Genomic DNA, 25,121 nt, shown 5'->3' on the forward strand with positions numbered 1-25,121 from the left:
ACCCAGAGAGTCTTTAGAAATTCAGGACTCTGATGTCATCAAGCAACAGAAAAGCAATCGGGATTACAATTGGGGAGAATACAGATTTTTCAACCCAACAGGGCAGTGTCCAGTGCAAACATCTCCAATATAATTACCAGGTGATGAGGAGAAATCCCAAAAGTGGTAAATAAATGAGAATTAGATAGGTTAACTGCTTGGGAGAAAGGTTTTGCTTGTATTTTTACAGACAGAGAAGGATACAGATGGAGAAGGAATCAGATGGGTGCCAATGAGCCATATTTGCCTTGTCCATCAGAGAGAAAAAACAGAAAAAGAGAAAAACCTCAAAACAAAGGAGAAGATTTAAGAAACATCTGACACTGAAAGAGCATGGCTGACAATGGACTGTTAAAATAACTTTAAAATCTTCAAGAATCATTGGATTTCCTAACACAAAATGAAACTCTTTCAGTTCTTGAAAACCAGCAAGAATCATTGGATTTCTTGAGATGAAAAATTGTTGATGAGACTATTGCAGTACTTACATTTTCATGTTGATTCATGTTATTTGTTACATTACTACTAGCCTGTGTTATATTGCTATGTGCTTATATATTTTATGTAATTATGTGTAATCCCTCCCATATTGATAGATTTATGTGTACCTGTTTCAAATGAGCCCCTTTAGAAACCTGCTAATCTGATTTGATTTTCTATTTCCTTTGGTGTTTTCATCTCCCTTCCTGAGGTGTCAGGGAGAGTGTGACTACCTTCTTTTTATGGTGTTTTCACATCTCCTTGAGAAATCTGGGAGGTCATGACCACCTTATGTTCTAAAACAAAAGAAAGCCGGAGATATTGGAATCTTTACAAACTGTTTAAGTCATTAGAATTGATAGAGACAATAATTATCTAATTTAGCATGGTTCAGACTGATTGATCCGATCCTACAAGGAGATGTTATGGGCCAGAAGAAACAAGGTACTAAGTGGAACTGAGAAACAATGCTTGTGTTCACACTTTTACTCATTGGAGTTCACATGTTTGGACAATCTCAGGGTTTAGTATGAGATATCCGAATTCACACCTCCCTTGAAGCTCTCAGGGCCAGAGAGCACTCTGGGAGAAACCCATAATCCCACTCTCTCAGAGGAGATCATATATAAAAAATAGACAGAGGCTCTCTCGGGGAGTTCAGCTGAATTTAGATTGACAGGGGAGTGTCAAGTGAGTTCAGCCAGAAGCCCTCTCTTGGAGGCAAGAAAGATTCATTACAACTTTTACCTTGGTGCTGGCTGGAGGCAGAAGAAAGCAGAGGCAAAGAACAAGCTGCGAGAGCTCTTAGAACCAAGGGGGGAGTTGGGGGCGGGGTGGAGCCTCTAAGAAAGCTAACCGGGCTATATTGAAGGACACAATAAAAGATTTGAACTTTTAGCACCTGGCTATATTTGGGTAATTATTACTTTCAACTGAAACTAAGGCTGCCTCCAGAAAACCTCCCCAACAAACCTACACCCAGAGAGAACCATTATTATTTTAAAGAAGAACACCACATGAATCCTTTGAAAGGAAATAAGGGCTGACTTTTTTCTGAAGCCTGGCTATAATGATTACTTTGCCAAAGTTTCTCCACAGTGTGGATTCTGTGGTCCCCTCTGGGTAAAAGCCATTCTTTACTGATTACATTCACAGGATTTCTGTCCAGTAGTGGAATGTCTGATGTACAGGAAGCCACACTGGAAATGTTTCTCTCCAGTGTGAATTCTCTGGTGTACAGTAAGAACACACTTGCGTGTAAAAACCTTTCCATGCTGACTATATTCATAAGGTTTCTTTCCAGTGTGGATTCTGTGGTGTACAACAAGCCCAGATCTAATTCTTGTTTTCCACATTGATTGTACTTATAGAGTTTTTCTATGGTGTGGATTCTCTGATGTTCATTAAGACTGGAGTGACATATGAAAGTCTTTCTATATTGATTGCATTCATAAAGTTTCTCTCCATCGTGGCTTCTCTGATGTACAGGAAGATTGGAACTACATCTAAAAGTCTTTCCATATTGATTACACTTATAAGGTTTCTCTCCAGTTTGGGTTCTCTGATGCACACTAAAATTGGATCTGTATCTGAAAGTCTTTTCACACAGATTGCATTTAAACAGTTTCTCTCCAGTGTGGATTTTCTGATGATGATCAAGGTGAAACCCTTTCGACACTGATAACATTTGTGAGGTTTCTCCCCCATGTGGATTTTCTTGTGTAGAGAGAGCCTGGTTCTACACCCAAAAGTCTTTCCGCATTGATTACATTCATAAGGTTTCTCCCCAGTGTGGATTCTGCCATGTAAAGTATGACTGGCCCTGTTCTGAAATCTTTCCACACTGATCATATTCATAAAGTTTTTCCTCAGTGTGGATTCTCCAATTCTGAGTAAGGCTATAACTATATCCAAAAGTCTTTCCACATCATAGTGTTTTTATGCTTTTTATTGTTTGCTTGCATTTTCTTTTCCTTCTCTCTCTCTCTTTTGTTTTTTGCTGGTATGACTTGATTTTTCTTATGTGGCACGATAATTGAATAAATATATATCCATATATTGGATTTAACATATTTCTACCATGTTTAACATATATTGGACTGCTGGCCATGTGAGGGAGGGTGTGAGGGAAGGGGAGGGAAATTGAAACACAAGGTTTTGCAAGAATTGTCCAAGCATAGGACTTGAAAAATAAAAAGCTTTAATAAAAAGAAAAGTTAAAGTCATTAAAATGAGGAGGAAAATGAATTAGGCAGAGAACATTGGGAGAAGAGTGTTTTGCTGCTGCCCTCTATACTTAACTTTCTCTAGTCACAACTTTAATGGGAGCAGGAAGGAGGGAAAAGAAAAGATGACTAGAGATAGCAGATAGCTTCTTAGTCATGTGGAATCCTTCTTTTCTACCTAGAGGCTTATGGGAAAGACAGTGTGAAGGATGTAGAAGACCCTTACCCAAAATAACTACTAAAAGATAACTCAGTAAAAAAAAAAAAAAAAAAAAAAAAAGTTGTTTATTAAAATCTCTGGAGGATGAGCCGTCCCATCACTAGATAACAAAGAAAGAGAAAGCTCATGATTGGAGGGCTAAAGAAGTAGTAAAGATACACAGCTTTTATACAAGAGATTACATCACAAGTAAGAGAGAAATGAGAAGGGGAGGGGGAGGCATCTAATTGGTTGTTGCTACCTGGAGAGATTGGAATGGAAGGTTTCTGTTTCCCTGAAATCACCTGATTTCTAAGAAACAGAAAATCACGCCATCAGGCTTCAGATAGACAGTGGTCAAACTAATAGACTAAATTTCGATAAATGTCAAATACTGATAAATGTCATCAGCTCAGGTTAAGTAAATATGTTTATAGCTAGCCAACACACAAGTAAATATGGATCTTCACATACTATATAGATCATAGGGGAAACACAGAAATAATGAAAATAAAATACAGTAAAAGAATTCACATATTCCTGTAAGTTCTTCACCTTACCTCTCTATTCCATACAATAGTATAGTAACATGGAAAGGTCACTAGATTTTGAGTCGGAGGACATGCGTAGAAATCCTGGCTCTGTGCCTCTCTGGTTTGGGGAGAGTAACTACAATTAACTGGCTCTCATTGCATTTATGTGAAGGTTAAGGTGTACTCTAGTTCTAAATCCTTTGATCCTGCGGATCTGAGAAGCCACAGAGAAAGCTGAAGGTAAACCCTGAAAGTCACTTCTTGCTGGATCCTCAGCTTTAGATTTGGGCTCATACTTCAGATGAGCTCACTTAGCCTTCTGGATGTGATTGGCACTTGAGAGAGGCAGCAAGATATGGGAAATTATAAACCTAGATCTTTGTTGAATTAGCAAGCTTGCACGTCTATAAAGAGCTGAAACTCTGAATAGGTGCACTGGAATCAGACAGCTGAGCACTTAAGGCTAATTACCTACTGAACAATAACTCTATGCTTGGAAAATGGCCCTTCCCACTATTCTGTGGGAATCTTTTGGTGTATACAGATAATTGCAGGAGGGATTAAGGGGTGGAATGAGACAAGCCAGAGTCACTTTGGAGGAGGACCAGGAGAAGGGAGGTTGGTAGACAGTTTGTGGCACTTTTGTCCATCCCCTTCACTTTTCCCCCCTAAAGACCAAGTTACTTATCCTGACTCCAGCTGATTCTGAAGCCTCCAGGACTTCAGGGAGCTAACCCAGACTTCACATGCATCATTCCTAAATAAGCACCTCTTTCTGTGCAACTAATGAAGCAGGTTCCTTGGCATATTTATTGAGGCAGAAAATGTTTTACTAAGATGCTTTCAATGATGAAATATTTCAACTCTGAGGCTACAGTTTACATCCATGAGACTGACAGTGATGACCGTACAAAATGAAATATCATTAGGGGGCTAGAGAATTAGAGGCAGAATAACATACAATGTCTGTACTATGAATTGGTCCAACTTTTCTGAAAACCCAGTTGCTATTAGGATTTACTAAAAGGTGATCAAATATGCCACAGAGACCCCAGTACAATGCATAAACTCAAAGGAACTGAGGAAGAAAAAGGTAGATGCAAAAGAGAAACAAAATAGAGGCTCTTCAGTTGAAGGATGTCTAACAAATTGTGGTACATGAACATGTTGGACTGCATGAAAGTCATTGTCATCCACTTAAAACCGATGGTCTTCAGTCCATCATAGTAATTTCATGTGATTTGTGGTTCAGTCATTTCTGTGGTGACAAAGATGTTAGGGTGGCTTGTGGGCTCCTTTCCAGCTCATTTTACAGATGAGGAAACAGGCAAACAGGCTTGAGTGACTTGGCCAGGCTGACACAATTTATAAGTGTCTGAAGCAGGATTTAAACCTCTGAAGTGGAGTATTTCTGATTCCAAACCCAGGGCTCTGGGCATTGTGGTGCCCCCACCAGTGCTTAGTCTCACCTTAAAGGAGGCTGTCAGCTTACAGAACTTTTGTTATTGCTATTATTGAGTCATTCAGTCAACTCTTTGGAGGGTTGGGAAAGTCATGACCTCCAATTAAATCTTCAGGTGCTCACAGCAGTTTCACATGATTTCTCCTGTCATCCTGTCAATTGCCAGGTGATTGTATCAAATCTGCCCACTTTGAATCAAGGCCAGGGCCTGCTGAGACTGAAGATGCTCAAAGGTAGAACTGCCAAACAAACTTTCCCACATTCAGTGTTATAATTTTTACCATCAAGAGTCAATCTATCAGATAATATATATCATTACACACACACACACACACACACACACACACACATACATACACACACACACACACACATATTTCATATTATTATATATTAAAAACACACACATTTAAAACACACATCTAAACTCCAGCACCATGGACCAAGAGGTTTCTCTTAGACAGAATGGGACGTCCTTTCAGCGTCCTCTTCTTTTAGCAGGGCAGTCTTTCTGCTCAGGAGGAGGAGGAAGTGAGTCTGGGAGCAAAGGAGTAGCTCTCACAGATGACCATCCAGAGAGGTGACAACTCAGGTGGAGTGTGAGCCTGGGGTGGACTTTGGAGGCCTGGGAGGAGTTTTGTTTGCATGTTGGGAGGGAGATGGAGTGAAGGTGAACAGAGAAAGGCAGGGATCACGTGGGAGACATTGTGAGAATCCTTAAATCCTGCCCCTGGATGTGATTGGATGAATGTGTTTCCTGGGGGTTGGGCAGGAAGGAGCTTCTGAGACTAGCAAATTCCTTCCAGACCGAGTTGGCCGGAAGCAGGAAGTCTCAGAGCTGAGATCCGTTTGTTCCACCCACCTCAGATCTCTTACCTTTTTTCCCTTCCAGCTACGATCCCCTTGTCATCTGGAAGCCAGCCCAGTGCTTGCAGCTCCCAGGTAGGTCTGAGCCAACATCCCTTTTATTTCCTGGCTTCTGTTCATTGCTCTTGCCACTGGGTCTCATTCTCCTCTTCTGATCTGTGGTGAGTGATCTCCGGGTCTATCAGGAACATCCCTTTCTACCAAACCTTCTTTTTCATGAGGAACCCTTAAACCTTTTCCAGACTCCCAACCTTTGCACAACTTCCTGGCTCACCCTGCCTGGCTTTGCCTTTCAGACTTCAGACTTTGTCCGTAGGAATCCAGGAGTGCAGATTTCAGTCTTCTGCTCAGGGCCCGGGCATCCTGTCTCCCTGTCCCCACCTCTTGCTTAGAGATCCAGATGTCCTCCTTCAGACCCAATCCTTTTTAAGGATCCTTGAGTCCCGTCTTCCTACCCTCGGGACTCTACCCTGGACAGTGACCAAAGCTTTTTCCTGCTATCCCTTAATTGAACCCAGGGCTCTTGGGCTGGTTCCCTATCAGGCCCAGGTATGTTGTTCCCTGTCTCTTCTTTCCCTTTAGGGACCCCAAGCCCAGGCGCCACCAGAGTGTCCCAGGTGTCCTCTCTGGCTCCTGGTTTGACCTTGGAACATGGACTCCCTGCTTTTCCAGGATAAGCTGCCCCCCTGGAGCACTTTTGTCAATCCAGTATCCCCGACTTCCCAGCCATGACTTATATGCATCCCTCTTCCTTCCCAGGTACTACCCTCACTTCCCAGACTTCTTGCTTCTCTGACCCCTCTTTTTTCAGAGTCTTCGGAGCTGAATCCCAAATTGGATTTTGTCTTCCTGACTCAGGCTTACTACCCTGGTCATTCCCTGGTGGCTCCATTGTACAGCCCTCCTCATGCCCACCTTCCCTGGCAACCTTCCCTCCTACATCAAGGAGTCACTCTATTATCTAGAATTATGTGTGTGTTAGTTGGGGAGAGGGGATACAGTGGAGAGAGAGCTCTGACTCAGGAGACATTGAGGCACAGACTGGTCTCCTCCTACCTGGGATCCCAAGCCCTTTGTATCTCTGGGGTTTCTGTAAGAGTACAGGGAGAGGAGGGACAAGAAGAGGAGAAAGAGAGGGAGGGGATGGATTTTCCTGTTCAGACCATTTTCATTTTCCATCCTGTCCCTACCCTGCCTGCTGCCTGTCTTTTCCCTGAAGACAGGAGCAGGATCACCCCCTGTAAGTCTCTGAGATTTGCTTCCTGTCTATGAAAACACCTTTCCCTTTCTGGAATGGTTCTCCCTCTCCAGTTCAGTCTTCAGGGGACCAAGGCCTGGCCCAAGTAAGTACTGGGACAAATTTAGACACCAAAATTGGAAGGAAATTGAAATGGTTTTATTATGAGGGTCCCAAAGGGGTCATCCAGACTATGAACAAGAAGAGAAGCAGCCCGGGACTAAGATGATAGAGTGGGTAAGATAAGCTTTTCTATGCAGAGGTAATTAAGTGGAAGGACTCTGCCAGGAGCTCTAGGACTTTCTCTTAGTTTTCAAAGAGGCTTAGAATTAAAATCTCCCATATTTAGTTGTGACCATGGTTAATAAGAGATTTAGCTGTTGCTTTATTTGTGGTGCTATAAAGGGTGGGGGCAGTGGTCTCTGAGGTAAAGGCCAGGGACCAGATGGAAGAACTTGACAAAATGGAGTCACTTTGGACACTTTGCTACCTCCATAGGGAGCCTGGAGCCAGAGGGAATGTGTCCTGGAAGCTTCAGACCTCTTCCTCAGGTGAGTGCAGTCCATCCACAATGAGAGCACCATCAGCAGTCACAAGCACTTCCACAATCACAGAAGATGGACAGTGAAGCTGGCAACGGTTTACGTGTGGATCCTTTCTTTACAAAAGAAGAATTAGGTGGAACAGTGTAGGAACAACACTCTTCTGCTCTATATTTCAAACTGGCCCATTGGGTCCTCGGCATCTTGAGTTACATCTGGAGAATCAGCTATCAGGAGGTAGACAGCAGGCCATCCTGAGTTCTCAGGAACTGCTGGGTCACTGCATTGATCAGATTTTTTATACATACAAGTATACACATTCTATGGATACACCTGCACACACACACACACACACACACACACACACACACACACATGCACATTTGTATCAATCAAGAGTCCCCTTTTCATTACATCACCTGCTCCCCACATTACATCAAAACAAGTAAAACAAACTCCATTACACGCAACATACCATGAATCTGAAAAATAAAACAGAGCACAGTGACTATATCCTACAAAATGCTCCTCAGTCCGCACCAGTCTTCCACCTTTAAGTGGCAGGCAGCATGTTTCATTCTCACTGTCCCTCTGGAATCTTGGTGGCTCTTTATTCTCCTCTGGGTTCAGTGCCCTTGTTTTCCATTCTTTTTATGGAATTTCCTTCATTCAATCCTCATTCACAGCTAATCCCCCAGATTCCCCTCTCACCTCCAGAAGATCAGCATATATTCCTTTACATCCTTTGACTTTGTTTTTCTTAGGACTAATCCCTCACTTAGTCCATCTTCCCTCTAGTTTCCTGTTGGAATCCTAATGTTAACTTCACTTGAAACAAGGTGATAACTCAAGGGAGATGTTAGAATCTGTAATGGGCTGAGGCTTGAGTTGATGCACTGAGGTCCCAAGCACATGAGGCTAAATAGTAATTGGACCATACTCTATTAATACGTAAGCTTGGAGAAAGAATGGCCCCCACCCACTCTTTGTGCAAGTCCTGATGTGTTGTATAGGAAATGACGATTTTGGTGGGTGGAGGCAGGAGAGTGGAAAAGGAAGGGGAGGAGAGACTTTTTGGGATTGCCATTGCCACGGTTGGCTCAGCTCACATCTCTCTCTGTTAGCTGATTTGTTTCTCTTCTTCTTTTGCTTTTGCTGCTTTCGACAACTTTTTCTGTTTGTTAAGTGTCTGAGGCTGGATTTGAACTCAGGTCCTCTTGACTTCAAGGCTGGTGCTCTTTCCACTGAGCCATCTCCTCCCCTTCCTCCTCTTCCTGGCCAAAGATTAAAGCAGACACCTATATGTCTGGAATAGGAGGATCAATAGCAGCTGAAGTTAGTGCTGCCCCTATGAGATGGACTTTTGAAGGCAAAACAGGAGTTTTTACTCCTTTTATAGTTGAAAAACTCCCCATCAATCTGTGGGGAAGAGATGTTTTACAACAATTAGGGTTAAAAATGAGTACTTCGGTTTTTTAAGCAGGGCTGCTGTTGAAGGCCTGCCAACACTTTTACCTGTTCCTATCCAATGGAAAACTGATACACCAGTGTGGATAGAACAGTGGCCCTTAGGTAGCGATAAAATTCAGGCCTTATTAGATATAGTACAGGAGCAGCTTGAACAAGGACATTTACAACCTTCTCTAAGTCCTTGGAATTCCCCAGTGTTCGTTGTAAAAAAGAAATCAGGAAAATGGAGGATGCTCACTGATTTAAGAAAAGTAAATGAACAGATGGAAACTATGGGAACTCTTCAGCCTGGACTTCCATCTCCTACTCAATTGCCTAGAGAGTGGCCTCTTTGGGTCATCGATATTAAGGATTGTTTCTATTCTATCCCTCTGGATAAGGAGGATATGAAAAGATTTGCCTTTTCAGTGCCCAGCGTTAACTTAGCTGAGCCTTATAAAAGATATGAATGGACAGTTTTGCCACAGGGAATGAAAAACAGCCCCACATTGGGCGCCAAATGTAATGACCACGTGTTTAAAGTCAGCCGGAGTCAAGAATTCAGGTTAAAGGAAAAATCTTCAATATTTATTGAAGTGAAGAGGTGAATAAAGATTGCTATAGCAAATATAGGCAAGAAAGATTGCGATAGCAAATATAGGCAGTTGCGACAGGAAGCGAGCTAAGAGAGAGCGACGCGAGCCGAGCCAACAGTGGAGCCAACTGTGGAGGCAGCCGTGGCAATGGCAATCCCAAAAAGTCTCTCCTCCCCTTCCTTTTCCACTCCCCTGCCTCCACCCACCAAAATCGTCATTTCCTATACAACACATCAGGACTTGCACAAAGAGTGGGTGGGGGCCATTCTTTCTCCAAGCTTAAGTATTAATAGAGTATGGTCCAATTACTATTTAGCCTCATGTGCTTGGGACCTCAGTGCATCAACTCAAGCCTCAGCCCATTACAAGAATCCTAGTGTTAACTCAATGTAATTGATACAATGCTTGTGTTCACACCTTTACCCATTGGAGTTCACAAGTATGGGAGTTTCACAAAGTAAACTTTGTAACTGTGAATTCACACCTCCCTTGAAGCTCTTAGGACCAGAGAGCCCTCTGGGAAGAAACCCATAATCCCTCTCTCTCATATATAAGAAACAGACAGAGGCTCCCTGACAGAATTCAGCTGAATTACAGGAAGAGTGGAGCTGAATTTAGATTGAGAAGGGAGTGTCAAGTGAGTTCAGCCAGAAGCCCTCTCTCAGTGAGGAGTTTTACTTTGGAACATTGACTGGGGTCAGAGAGGAGCATTCTAGGAGATTGAGAGCCAGAAGCCCTCCCTCAAAGGCAAGGAAGATTCATTACTTTTACCTTGGTGCTGGCTGGAGGCAGAGGCAGAAGCAAAGGACAAAAGTGCAAGAGCTCTTAGAACCAAGGAGAGAGAGAGGCCTCTAAGAAAAACTAACTGGGCTATATTGGAGACAATAAAAGATCTGAACTTTTATCACTTGGCTGCATTTTGGGTGATTATTGATCTGAACTGATACTAAGGCTGCCTCCAGAAAACTTCCCCCGAGAAACCTGCTCTCTCCCCCAGAGAGAACCATTATCTTATTATATTAAAGAAGAAAAACACCACAGTTCCCCCTCCCTGTTTTCTTCTTCCTCTTTTCACTGGTGAGTAAAATGTATTTCTTTCTTCATCTCTATATTAGGTGTATTTTTCCTTCCTTTGACTAGATGAGTGAAGTTCAGACAGCAGATGTCCCCACCCATTCCTTCCTCCTTGTTTGCAGAAATGTCTAATTGTGGACCTCCTTACCTCAGATAACATTTCCCAGCCCTCCTTTCTCTCCATCACCTTAGGGTATTCCTCTTTCCTTCTTTTCAGTCTCTCCTTGAGATCATCAAGACATAACAGAACCCCTCCCATCTTTACTTTGATTCCCTCTGTGAGCCTCAATAGGGATCCCAGGGGACACATCATCTCATCATAATTGAATATAAGTAATTTGTCCTTTTATTTTGAGTCCCTGAGGCTAGTTCATTCTGGATTACTTTTTTTTGACATTTCTCTTCCCTTGTGCTTCAGCTTTTAAGGTTTTCTCCATTTACGATCTTTTTTTTTTTTTTTTAAATCAGAAATGCTTATAAGGACTTTCACTAAAGGTCCTTTCCTCCCTTATCATTATATTCAGTTTTATTTCACAGATTCTTTTTGGCTCTGAGAGTATCTTTGCTTTCTGGCGTATTCTCTTCTTAGTTCTGTGCTCTTTAACAATGTTGTTGTCAAATTTTTTGTGGTCCTAATAGTGGCTCCTTGGTACCTGAATTGCACTGGACTTTCTTTCCGGCACCTTGCAAGGTTTTCTCCCTGACCTGTAAGCTCTGCATTCTGACTGTAATGTTTCTGGGCATTTTCATTCCAAGCTCTCTTTCCAGAAGTGATCTGTGTTTTCTTGGCCACCAGGAGCGCTTTGGTTTATGGCCAAACAAAGGGGCAGGGCTTGGAGACAGGAGTCCCTCCTCTGAATTTCTGCCTCAGTGTCTCAGATAACAGGAGTGCTGATCATGGAGAGGATCCTGTTTGCTCCTTGGTTCGCCCATTCTGGCCCATTTCTTCAGGTCAGATCTTTTTGAAGATAGAGCTAGGTGCTGCAGCAGTCCTGGGGGGAAGGTCTGGGCTGCTCTTGTGGGTGTTGAGTGCTGAGTGGGCCTACACCCAAAGTGGTCTGCTCATTCCTCCTGCTCTGAGCTCTGTTTGTGACCTGGATGTGAGGACAGCAGATTACTGCTGTACTCTGTCCCTGCTGGCCCCCTAATCAGCTCTGCTGGCTGACTCAGGGCAGAATTGTGGGTTCCCCTTTATTCTGAGATTTCCTCCCTAGTTATTCCATTCCTGGCTGGGCTGGAGTGAAGACCCTTCCTTGCAGCTCAAGTCAGAGACATGGCCCTGCTTCTGCTAACCCTAACTTCCTGGCTTTCTGCCCCAAGGCCTCCCTCCCCTGTTGGAATCTTTACAAACTTCTAACTAATTAGAGTTGATCTGATCTTACAAGAAGATGTTTTGGGCCAGAACCTGAAACAAGGTACTAAGTAGAACTAATTAGTACAATGCTTGTGTTTACACCTTTACTCATCAGAGTTCACAAGTATGCCAGATTTACAAAGTAAACTTTGTAACTTTGTGTCACACCTCCCTTAAGCTCTTAGGGCCAGAAAGCACTATGGGAGAAAACCCATAATCCCATTCTCTCAGAAGAGTCAGATATAAGGCCAGTGAAGAGAGATCTATTCCAGAATATTTTCCATTTGGTGGCAGAAGACAGTTCAGCTGGATTGGAGAGGAGCGACTCTGGTGCAGACACAGAGCACTTTGGGAGATTTCAGCGGAATTACGCCAGAAGCCCTCTCTCCGAGGCAAGAAAGAATATTTTCCACTTGGCTGGCTGGTGGCAGAAGAAGAGTTTTCAGAGGAAGAAGCTACAAGTCGAGAGTTCAGTGGACAACCAGATTCATCTTCATCTCACATCACTGTGGTAGGTGAGTGGGCTCCTGCACGCCCCCCACTGAGACCAAGCTGGTCTGAAAGACTCACCGGAAAGCTAGCCGAGCCCCAAGTGAAGGAGACAAGAGATTCATTCCATCTCTGTGCTGGCTGGAGGCTGAAGAAAGCAGAGGCAGAGGCTGAAGGACAAAACCCAGATCAGATCAACTCTAATTAGTTAGCAGTTTGTAAAGATTCCAACACTCCCCAGGACAGATTCCCTTGACCCTGGTTATGTGACTGGGACCTGGATCAAGGGTGACAAAACATCCTGTTGCAGCTTCCTAATGTGGATCTGAGTCTTGCTGCCCTGTTACACAGGATGTGACTGCAGGAATACTCCCTGTAAAGTGTCTTCCTCACCAGACTTTTCCCCAGAATTTACAACCTTCCCTTCTCTCCCCTGCCTCTCTTGCTCTGAGCCAAACTGGATGACGGACTTGGATTTTTCTGAGTTTTTTCATCAAAGCCCACTCAGTGACACTGTCCAGATCTCTTAGGAGTCTTTGGAGAGGACTTTACTACATTGCACCCCCTTCAAATTCCCTCCCCCTTCTCCCTCTGCCATCCTGGCTTAGCTATCCCAAAAGTGTTTTCATGTTCTTCAGTTTACATAAGATGCAGAAACAGAGACAGGTGTTCAGTAGTTTCCCAGGGTCACACAGCCATTAAGTGGCTTGAGGCTCCTTGGAAACTAAGGTCTTCCCCAAATTGTAAAATTTGAATCAAAATGTATACAAAATAGTATAACAGTAAAGGTTTAAATTATATTGGTGGGGCAGTGAGGTGGTGCAGTGTAGAGAGGACCAGCCCTGAAGTAAGGAGAACTGAACAAATCTGGCCTCAGACACTTAACACTTCCTAGCTGTGTGACACTGAGCAAGTCACTTAACCCTAATTGCCTTAGAAAAGAAGAATTTTAAAAATTATAATTTGGTGGTATTTGTATGTTGGCACAACCTAGTCATGAGCACTGATGATTCTTCTACTTTTTACATTGTCTTGCATTTCTTTAAGGATTGCTTTGCAATTGAATTTATACAACCTTTTTAATTCCTAGATACTGTATGCATATTTTACTTATTTTGATGGGATTTCTCTCAATTATTCATGTACTTTGTTACTATTTCCCAGAAATTACCTTAACTTAGGAGGATTCACTGTGTGTTCTGCAACTTTCTATAAACTATTAACTATCACCCTTAATGTGTGGTGGTAAGTCTGAGTTTCCCCCTAAGGACTCCATTACTTGATTCCCAGAAATTTAGGGATATTGTTCAATTGTTCTCAAAGTTATCATTTCTAAGATCCCTGAATCCTTGTTCTCTGATTCAGTCATTAAAACGTCACTGGTAAATCTCCATTTAGGTTTCTGTCATTTGTTGTTGATCCCTAACAATTTCCACTCTTCTTTCATTAGGGTGTAGAAGAAACAGAATCTCTTCCCAAGAACTCCACTGATTGGCTGATGAATGCAGGAAACATTTTTTTTACTTTCTTGCAAGACCTTTGAGACTTCAAAGGCCACATTTTATTTCATTTACTGAAGCCCAATCCCTCCCCTGTTTCCCTATTAATTGGATGTTACAGAAGTTACAGGACATGTGAATCTGCTCCCGTAAGTACCCAAAGGTACTTACATTCTAGAGGAGGAAGGTAATTGAGTAGGGCTGGGGGCAAAGAGCAAGATATTCTTTTCAGATCCCAGGCCACTGCCCCTGATTACAAAAACAGGCCCTGCCCCCAAGGAGCTTACATTCTCTTGGGGGAAGATGACCTCCACCCTTGATTCTTTTCTGAGGGCCTTGTGGGTTTCAGGTTTCTAATTTAAGTTTCATTTCTCCAATTTAAATCTCATAACTGGGGAAATCAAATAAATATCCATCCATTTCTCACAGGGAATGAAAGGATGTTTAATTATTTGTACCTTTTTACATTTGGGTGCAGTCTCTCTTTATGCTAATGCTTAATTTTTATAGAAGTTTCATATGTTGCAAAAAAATTTGTATATTCCACATTGACCCATTTAGAAGATGCTGTATGTCCTTTACCTCCAGTTTCATTAAATGTGTGTTCATCTCTTAAATTTCATCTATTTTTCCTCTCCTTTGCAATGAGGATTTCTCTCCTTCCCACATGAAGAATTCACTCTGGCCACACTCTTTGAGAAAAGGTAGATTTATTTAAGGGAATAGGTAAAGGGCAAAATGAAGGGATACAATGGACACTGGAAATGTACCAAAGGAAATAGATTTGGGAGAGCATGTTTTTTTTTTTTTTTTTTTTTTTTTTTTTTAACAATCATTGATAGACGGATTGTCAGAACAATAGCACTCTAAGGCCAGGGGGACCTTGGGATCACTGATTCCAAAGCCAGAAGGCTCCTGACTCCTTGACATAGTGTTAGAACAGAAGCATCCAAAGGTCAGGGAACCTTGAAATTATTGCTATATTTCCCCTAAGAAATGTAGGATTTAGAGGTTCTCCCTTTCTGCTAGGTAACTGAGTTCCTCTAAGGAACTTTTCTTTCACATGCTTTCCCAACTGTTTGTCATTTGGACCATTCCCGGTGTCTATTGTATCCCTTCATTTTGCCTTTTACCTATTCCCCTAAATAAATCTACCTTTTCTCAAAGAGTGTGACCAGAGTGAATTCTTCATGTGACCAAAGCCCAACTTTGGAGGCCTGCCATCATTTGGCAACAAACCCCACACCATAGATCACATCAACTTCTGGCAAACATGAGATGGAAAACCATCAGAGTCTAAGTGCATTGCCCAAACACATAGTGTCCATGTAGCAGGCTGGAAATAGAGACAAGCTTATGTGAGGGATGTAGAAGACCCTAATCCAAAATGACTACTCAAAGATCACTCAGTAGAAAGCAGAAAAGTTGTTTATTAAAACCTCTGGAGGGTGAGCCATCCCAACACGAGATAAGAAAAAGAAAGCTCAAGGGCTAAAGAATTAGTAACGATATACAGCTTTTATAGTTCTGTTATAAAGGATTATGTCATAAGTTGGGGAGCAGAGAAATAGGTGCCCTCTCCCCTAATTGAATGTTAAACATTGGTACAAAAGGCACATTAGAATGCAATGGTTTGTTTCCTTTTTTCCGAGAGGAATCATCGATCACACCTTCAGACTTCAGATTGTTGAGCTGAAATCATTTAAACTAATAGTCTAAATATTGATAACATTGAACAAGGATAAATGTCATCATTTCTGGTTAAGTAAATATATCTAAAGTTTTTAAGTAAATATTGGCTTGCACACACCATATGTATATAGCTAACAGAGATATAGAAATAATAAAAAATAAAATACAGAAAAAGAATTCACCTTATCTCTCTATTCCACACACTGGCCACGCAGAAGGATGTTCTCAGATCTGTCTGTCCTTCCCAATATCTCATCCATCTGTTGGCTTTTTAACTCAATTTCGTGATTCTTCTCCCAACATGATAGATTTCCAGGCATCTCTTTAAAACATGTTTCTCGTAAAGAATCTGGCAATATTGCCTTATGAATTGGTTTTTAATGAATGAAGGAAGCCTTTTTCTAGTTACTCTTGCATTTCTTTAATGAAATATTATAATTAAGGAATAAATGCTTTAAACAAATGAAAGCAATTACAAATAATTACAAAAGTGAGCTGTTTTGCCCATAACAACATCATATCCAGAGTGATCTCAGGCCTTCAGTATGACAACAGGAAATTCTATTTGACTCCATTGGAAATTGTCTCCTACCACATAGTGCAGGCCAAATCCGGATGAATATCTCTTCAGAATCCTCATTTTTCATCAGATAAGACTTTATTCCGCTTTCTCAAAAAAAAAATATATATATATATATATATCTTTTCTTTAATTCTGTTCTCATTTAAATGATCACATATATGTTTTTTCTCCCAGAGTATTGTGTACTTGCTTCTCACAAACTCTTTGCAGAATTTTCTTTAGAATACATCACTGGAATCAGTTCTGCTGAGGAAAAAATTTCCCATCACCTTCTAGTTCTCCTCAGATCCATTTACCTCTCAGATAAAACACAAGCTTTCTTCCTGATTACACATAAAACATTTCTCAGGTTTTTTTTCCCCAAGTGATCCTATAAAATGCTTTTCTCAATATTCAAGAAGACTCTTACTGATCATGGTTCCAGAACCTGACTCTGACACTCCAAAATGGTGTGACCTTTGAGCAAATCCCTTCTCTGTGCTTCAGTTTCCTTCTGGAAATTGAAGGGGTTTGAATTCTTGAATTCTGAATGGAATTTTGGCTCCATATCTCATGTTTTTTGTTGATTTAGGAGTTGGTGACATTCAGGGATGTGGCTGTGGACTTTACCCAGGAGGAATGGAGCCTTTTGGACGATCCGCAGAAGAAGCTGTACAAGGAGGTCATGTTGGAGAATGCCTGGAACCTGCTCTCCCTAAGTAAGGACATTTCCCTGGGTAACTCTGAACCTGCAATCAAAGGAAATATGTTTAGATCCAGGGTCTAGTGAGCGAAAGGGGGGTTCTCAGAATGAGGAAAGTGCTGGTCTCCTGTGTCCAAGAGACAGAATCCTCCTGCACTGTTTTGCATTGTATGATTGGAAACTGAGGGTGTCCTTTGTTGCTCCTGAAGCTGACTCTTCCCAGTTTTAGGAAGCTTCAAGTCAGAGATCAAATCAGTGTAGAAGCATCTCAGAGGTTATGTTGTCTAACTTCTACTTGGAAACAAATTTATTTCCAAAGCTCTGAAAATTGCTCAAGCAGGTTTTTCTTACAAACCATTCTTCTTTGGGATGGTTCTAGCATTTGGAATATTCTTCTTTTTTAAGAGCATCAATTTATATCCCAAAGTCCTAGTTGTTCCCAGTATAGGAAGTTTGTCCTTAATCTGCCTTCCCATTGCCCTCAAATTCCATCATGAATAGTGGGAAAGGGGTGGAAGGGAATAAGCATTTCTTTTCAATTACTATTGCCAAGTGTTGTACCTTCTGCTTTCTTTACAATATATTCCCAACAATATTATATAAGAACAACTTCCAGGAAATGAGCTATTTTGACTACTGTAAGTCCCCAAATTATAGATAAAGAAGGAAATAAAGATTCTATTTATATCCAGATAAAGAACTAATAGGTAGAAAGATGTATAGTAGAATTTTACACATCTATATGTTTATATATATGTATGTATATATATATATGTATATATATATATCTTTTCTTTAATTCTGTTCTCATTTAAATGATCACATATATGTTTTTTCTCCCAGAGTATTGTGTACTTGCTTCTCACAAACTCTTTGCAGAATTTTCTTTAGAATACATCACTGGAATCAGTTCTGCTGAGGAAAAAATTTCCCATCACCTTCTAGTTCTCCTCAGATCCATTTACCTCTCAGATAAAACACAAGCTTTCTTCCTGATTACACATAAAACATTTCTCAGGTTTTTTTTCCCCAAGTGATCCTATAAAATGCTTTTCTCAATATTCAAGAAGACTCTTACTGATCATGGTTCCAGAACCTGACTCTGACACTCCAAAATGGTGTGACCTTTGAGCAAATCCCTTCTCTGTGCTTCAGTTTCCTTCTGGAAATTGAAGGGGTTTGAATTCTTGAATTCTGAAAGGAATTTTGGCTCCATATCTCATGTTTTTTGTTGATTTAGGAGTTGGTGACATTCAGGGATGTGGCTGTGGACTTTACCCAGGAGGAATGGAGCCTTTTGGACGATCCGCAGAAGAAGCTGTACAAGGAGGTCATGTTGGAGAATGCCTGGAACCTGCTCTCCCTAAGTAAGGACATTTCCCTGGGTAACTCTGAACCTGCAATCAAAGGGAATATGTTTAGATCCAGGGTCTAGTGAGCGAAAGGGGGGTTTTCAGAATGAGGAAAGTGCTGGTCTCCTGTGTCCAAGAGACAGAATCCTCCTGCACTGTTTTGCATTGTATGATTGGAAACTGAGGGTGTCCTTTGTTGCTCCTGAAGCTGACTCTTCCCAGTTTTAGGAAGCTTCAAGTCAGAGATCAAATCAGTGTAGAAGCATCTCAGAGGTTATGTTGTCTAACCTCTACTTGGAAACAAATTTATTTCCAAAGCTCTGAAAATTGCTCAAGCAGGTTTTTCTTACAAACCATTCTTCTTTGGGATGGTTCTAGCATTTGGAATATTCTTCTTTTTTAAGAGCATCAATTTATATCCCAAAGTCCTAGTTGTTCCCAGTATAGGAAGTTTGTCCTTAATCTGCCTTCCCATTGCCCTCAAATTCCATCATGAATAGTGGGAAAGGGGTGGAAGGGAATAAGCATTTCTTTTCAATTACTATTGCCAAGTGTTGTACCTTCTGCTTTCTTTACAATATATTCCCAACAATATTATATAAGAACAACTTCCAGGAAATGAGCTATTTTGACTACTGTAAGTCCCCAAATTATAGATAAAGAAGGAAATAAAGATTCTATTTATATCCAGATAAAGAACTAATAGGTAGAAAGATGTATAGTAGAATTTTACACATCTATATGTTTATATATATGTATGTATATATATATGTATGCTTATATGTATTTGTGTATATATGTATTTATGTAATAGTAGCCATCTCTAGCATGGGGATAGGCAAAGTCAAGGAAAAAAATCTACTTTATCATTTGGTTGTCCATTTGAAAGAAATAGCAAGTTGTACATTGTAGATTTACAGTTTTGCATTCAATCATCTTTTTTATTGGACTATGTCATAGAAATGCTTGTTGTAAATTAAAGATAAAGCAGAATTTGTCAATTATATCATATTAACCTTCCAGGTTAGGTGATATATTATCCCCATTTAAGAGCTAAGGAAACTAAGGCAAACACGTTTAGTGGACTTACAAAGGAATATACAGTTAGTAACAGTCTGAGGCTTAATTTAAACTTGGATACATTATGTCTATCTCCACTGCACTACTGGCTCCCTTAAATTTTTAGATAATTTCTAGATAATGGATTATGGAAACTATGGGATGAGTCTGTCCTTCTGTGAAGAAGGGTGGCAAGACTAAGGTCCCTATTGATCAGGCTTAAGGCTTGTCAGGCCCAATAACTCTATTTACCCAGGTTAAAAGTTTCTGCCAGAATGGCGCCTAAAAGGAGACAATGTGGGGGAAGAGCACTTGGCTCTTTCTCAGAACAAGTGGTACAACAGCAGAATGGGACACATCCTCTTTGGAGTTCCTTGCTTGACAAGCACTAATGGATGAGTATAGACTGATATACATGAACCTAAAGGGGCAAATCTCAAAATGGAGGCAGCTCTGGATCTTCACCCTTTCCCTCATTAAATTAAATTAAATTTAAAAATTCTCTCCATCTTTTTCCCTAACTGATTTCCTTTTCCAGGGCTTCTAGTTCCCAGCAAATATGTGATCTCTTATTTTAAGCAAAAAAATCACAATTAATACTGTCCCAGGAAGGCCTGAGGAGCTGCTTTCCGGTGAATGGGTGCCAACAGGGGTATGAAAGTTGTTGTGACTGAGGCTTCTTGGAGTTACCCTGAAGTCACTGCTACATTTTGGAGAGAAAGACAATGATATGTTTTTTTTTTTTTTTTTTTTAAAGAAATGGGTAATGGCTATCTAAAAAAAAAAAAAAAAAAGGAATGGATCAGAACTAAATCACTTATGCCTTAGATAAAAAGAAAAAAAAAAAACTTATGAAAAGCAAGAGTGTTAGTATTGTGAATGTGATCTCAGATAATGTAGAAAAAATAAATAAATACAATTAAAAGTAATCACCAGAAAGTACAGATAATGAAAGAGAAAGGGGAAAATTGAGAGTGGGAATAATTTATATCAAATGCTATAATGAGAACATACCCATCCATAGGGTATGAATTCCAGTCTCAACTGCTGGGATTTGGTTCAACTCACTGAACCATTCTGAGCTGTTGGCCTTAGTTAGGCACATAGTGAGAATGAAGGCACTTTCTGTATTGTCACAGGCTTACTGTAAGGATCCCACGTATTTGAGCAGAAAGCTCATTAGAAATTAACTCATCCTTAGGGTGTGAGCTAATATGATTTTTAAGTGACTTATTATGAATATTTAATGGCTATTTTGGGAAAAAGAAAATTACTGAGTTTCCATTCTACTGATGGAAGGAAGAGGATATAAATATAGATGTGTGGGAGTGTAGTGTCTGTATTTGTTTTATTGTTGTTTTCCTAATTTTTTTTTCAGAAAGAGAAATCAGACTTGAAATGAAGGAAAGTACTCCAGAGCTAAGTCTTTCTGTAGAAACTTACAAGCTAAGATTCATCAGTGATGGTCCTGGTCACATCTCTTGGAAAGATATTTGTGATACACTTGAGAAAATCCACAGTGCAGAGAAATTTTGTGAATATAATCAAAGTGGGAAAGTTTTCACAGAAAAGTGGGCTCTTCCTGGACATGAGAGAATCCACATTACAGAAAAACCTATTAAATGTAACCAATATGGAAAGTCTTTCAAATGTAAAAATAGTTTTCCTCTTTATCATAAAATCCATACAACAGAGAAACCTTATGAATGTAACCAATGTGGAAAGGCTTTTAGGCGTAAAGGATATCTTACTGTACATCAGAGAATCCACACTGGAGAGAAACCTTATGAATGTAACCAATGTGGAAAGGCTTTTACACAAAGTGGAGCTCTTAATAGACATCAAATAATTCATACAACAGAGAAACCTTATAAATGTAACCAATGTGGAAAGATTTTTAGTCGTAAAGAATATCTTACTGTACATCAGAGAATCCACACTGGAGAGAAACCTTATAAATGTAACCAATGTGGAAAGGCTTTTAAACATAAGGTATCTCTTACTGCACATCAGAGAATCCACACTGGAGAGAAACCTTATAAATGTAACCAATGTGGCAAAGCTTTTATATATAAGGTCTCTCTTACTGAACATCAGAGAAACCACACTGGAGAGGAACCTTATAAATGCAACCAATGTGGAAAGGCTTTTAGAGACAAGGGAGCGCTTACTGTACATCAGAGAATCCACTCTGGAGAGGAACCTTATAAATGCAACCAATGTGGAAAGGCTTTTACAGAAAGTGAAGCTCTTAATAGACATCAGAGAATTCACACTGGAGAGAAACCTTATGAATGTAACCAATGTGGAAAGACTTTCATAAAAAATGTACATCTTACGTTACATCAGAGAACCCACACTGGAGAGGAACCTAATAAATGTAACCAATGTGGAAAGGCTTTTAGAGATAAGGCAGCTCTTACTATACATCAGAGAATCCATACTGGAGAAAAACCTTATAAATGTAACCAATGTGGAAAGGCTTTTACAGAAAGTAGAGGTCTTAATAGACATGAGAGAATCCATACAGGAACGAAACCTTATAAATGTAACCAATGTGGAAAGGCTTTTAAACATAAGGTATCTCTTACTGCACATCAGAGAATCCACACTGGAGATGAACCTTATAAATGTAACCAATGTGGAAAGGCATTTGTAAGTAAGGTCTCTCTTATTGCACATCAGAGAATCCACACTGGAGATGAACCTTATAAATGTAACCAATGTGAAAAGGCTTTTATACGTAAGGCATCTCTTATTGTACATCAGAGAATCCATACTGGAGAGAAGCCTTATAAGTGTAACCAGTGTGGAAAGGCTTTTAGAGACAAGGTAGTTCTTACTAGACATCAGAGAATCCACACTGGAGAGAAGCCTTATAAATGTAACCAATGTGGAAAGGCTTTTAGAGACAAGGTAGTTCTTACTAGACATCAGAGAACCCATACTAGAGAGAAACCTTATGAATGTCACCAGTGTGGAAAGGCTTTTACAGAATGTAAAGCTCTTAATAGACATCAGAGAATCCATACACCAGAGAAACCTTATAAATGTAACCAATGTGGCAAGATTTTTAGTCGTAAAGGAAATCTTAATGTACATCAGAGAATCCACACTGGAGAGAAACCATATAAATGTAACCAATGTGGAAAGGCTTTTAGAGACAAGAGAGTTCTTATTCGACATCAGAGTATCCACACTGGAGAGGAACCTTATGAATGTAACTAATATGGGAAGGGGTTTTTATAAAAAAGAGGATTGGTTCTTGCCAGATCTATGAAAGAAAGTAAAAGCATTAAAATAAGGAAAATTACTTAGGTAGAGAATATTGGGACAAGATGTGCTAGTGCTGATTCCTTTCATACATAGCCTTCCTTAGCTATAACACTACATGGAACATAAGGGAAAAAAAATAAAAGATGACTAGGGATGGCAGACAGCTTCTTAGCCATATTGGATCATTCTTTTCCATCCATTCACATACTTGCAAGAAAGCATGGAATAATGAAATGATCCCTACATTTGGACTCAGAAGACTTGGGTTGATATTCTAGCACCACTCTTCCTTAGAACTTCTTCAAGTAAACAAGCATTTATGAGCCTGATACATGCCAGGCCTTGGCATGTGGGAACCAAAAAAGAGTTGCAAAGGGTGTCCCCTGCTCCTATGGAGATTACAGACTAGTAGGACTGACAACAAATCACTAGGTGGAAAGCCACCTTGGACCAGATAGTACCTCATTAAATCACTGTATCAATATTGTCTTGCTTTATCCTTGTGAGAACCTATTTTACAGAGAAAGAAACTGAGATAAACAAAGACCTCTTGGCTTGACTATCAAGTTTTTAAGTTGAGATTAAAACTCAGGTCTTCATGTCTTAAGGCCTACAGTCTATCTACTGCACCATCATCTGTATTCCGATTTTGTAACAGAATATTATAAAAAAAAAATTTTTCTCACATTTGTGAGGTCAAAAAATAGAAGAAAAATTGGACAAACTCTCTCTTAGAGATAAAAATTCATTCTTTTCAACTCTAATTAAAAGCTAATTATTATTAAATAGATTTATTGATTCATGACATGCATTGGATTAAATGACATGTAAACAAAAGGCAATTGCAAAGCATTATTTGCTTTATTTGTTGTTGGGTTATTTTTTTCATTTTTTAAAAATTTTAATAAAGCTTTTTTATTTACAAAACATATGCGTGGGTAATTTTTTCAACATTGACCCTTGCACAAGCTTTTGTTCCAAATTTTCCTCTTCTCCCCACTCCTTCCCCTAGCTGGCAGGTATCCAATACATATTAACTATGTTAAATACATGTTAAATCCAATATGTGTATACATATTTATATAATTACCTTCATGCACAAGAAAAATCAGATCAAGAAGGAAGAAAAAGTAAAACTGAGAAAAAAACCAAAATGCAAGCAAATACTAACAGAGAGAGTGAGAATGCTATGTTGTAGCCCACACTCAGTTCCCATGGTTCTCTCTCTGTGTTTAGATGGCTCTCTTCATCACTGAACAAGTGGAACTGGTTTGAATCATCTCACTGTTGAAGAAAACCACATCCATTGATCGTTGTATAGTCTTCTTGTTTCTCGTTCGGCTCATTTGACTCACCATCAATTCATGTAGATCTGTCCAGGCCTCTCTGTTTTTTTGTTTGTTTGTTTGTTTTTTCCTCTAAACCTCTCTGAAATCATCCTGCTGGTCATTTCTTACAGAACAAGAATATCCCAAAACATTTATACCATGATTTATTCAGCTATTCTCCAATTGATGGGCATCCATTTAGTTCCCACTTTCTTGGCACTATAAAAAGAGCTGCCACAAACATTTTGGCACATGTGGGTCCCTTTCTCTCATTTAAGATCTGGAATATAATCCCAGAAACATTGATGGATCAAAGGGTATGCAAGGTTTGAAAACTTTTTGAGGATAGTTCCAAATTGCTCTCCAGAATGGTTGGATCCATTCACAGTTCCACCAACAATGTATCCATGTGCCAGGCTACCTAGCTACCCCTGTTAGTAAATTCATAAACTAGGGAAGATTTAGCATGTCCCTTCTATCCTTAGATCATTTTAGCCAATATGGTAGCTGTAAAATGGCATTTCAAGGTAATTTTAGTCTACATAGAGAATCAATGATGGTCTAGAGCCTTTTTTTACATATGACTATAAATTCTTTTGATTTTTTTCCTTCAAAAACTGCCCATTCATTTCATTTATCAATTGGGGAAATGACTTATGTTCTCATAGATTTAACAAAGTTCTGTTTACCATTTGAATCTCCCTCTTATCATTACTCCCTATTTTTCTTTGAAATCTCCCTTTTTGCCTTATCCCTGCTACTTTCTCTTTGCTTCTTATCCTCATTCTTTATTTAAATCAAAACTTTAAATTTACGTTCCTTATCTTCTCCCTACTTTCCTAATTTTATTCCATATACCCTTGAAAAACCCCCAATCTCATTCTTCCCCTCAGGTTTTGTTTTTTTTTTTTAAACCTTGGGGAGCAACTAGGGTTAAGTGACGTGTCCAGGGTCAGACAGCTAGTATGTGTTAATTGTCTTAGGCTGGCTATCACGTTGGGTCCTCCTGACTCAGGGCTGCTGCTCTATCCACTGTGCCATCTATCTGTCCCAAGTTCAGAAGACTGCTAGACTTCTCCACATGTGGATGTTGTTTCTTCTGCA

General features: G+C 40.1%; 1 protein-coding gene and 1 long non-coding RNA gene across 7 annotated transcripts in view; both read left to right on the plus strand.

The window, feature by feature from the left end:
• The window catches only part of LOC127564356 (uncharacterized), a 177,595-nt gene that overhangs the window by 102,408 nt on the left and 50,066 nt on the right, over nucleotides 1–25,121 (plus strand). The window lies entirely within an intron of this gene.
• Nucleotides 5,735–23,616, plus strand: LOC127564347 (zinc finger protein 260-like). 6 transcript variants are annotated; one of them, XM_052000825.1, is made up of 5 exons: nucleotides 5,735–5,880; nucleotides 6,388–6,564; nucleotides 7,541–7,593; nucleotides 16,892–17,018; nucleotides 20,792–23,616. In XM_052000825.1, the coding sequence occupies exons 2-5, from the start codon at nucleotides 6,534–6,536 to the stop codon at nucleotides 22,639–22,641; spliced, it is 2,061 nt and encodes a 686-aa protein (XP_051856785.1). In that variant the 5' UTR covers nucleotides 5,735–5,880; nucleotides 6,388–6,533; the 3' UTR covers nucleotides 22,642–23,616. The 6 variants fall into 6 exon arrangements, with proteins under 6 accessions (XP_051856785.1, XP_051856783.1, XP_051856786.1 ...); XM_052000823.1 differs by lacking the exon at nucleotides 16,892–17,018 and adding an exon at nucleotides 18,243–18,369; XM_052000826.1 differs by lacking the exon at nucleotides 6,388–6,564.

Source organism: Antechinus flavipes, chromosome 5, assembly GCF_016432865.1.
Source record: "Antechinus flavipes isolate AdamAnt ecotype Samford, QLD, Australia chromosome 5, AdamAnt_v2, whole genome shotgun sequence".
NCBI classification, from domain to species: Eukaryota; Metazoa; Chordata; class Mammalia; order Dasyuromorphia; family Dasyuridae; genus Antechinus; species Antechinus flavipes.

Excerpts from the sequence above, each read along its gene's own strand:
- LOC127564347 (XM_052000825.1), top strand. The coding sequence starts at position 6,534 with ATGACTTATATGCATCCCTCTTCCTTCCCAG. Across the intron at positions 7,594-16,891 it reads GCTTCAGACCTCTTCCTCAG|GAGTTGGTGACATTCAGGGA; the intron begins GTGAGTGCAGTC and ends TTGTTGATTTAG. Across the intron at positions 17,019-20,791 it reads CTGGAACCTGCTCTCCCTAA|AAAGAGAAATCAGACTTGAA; the intron begins GTAAGGACATTT and ends TTTTTTTTTCAG.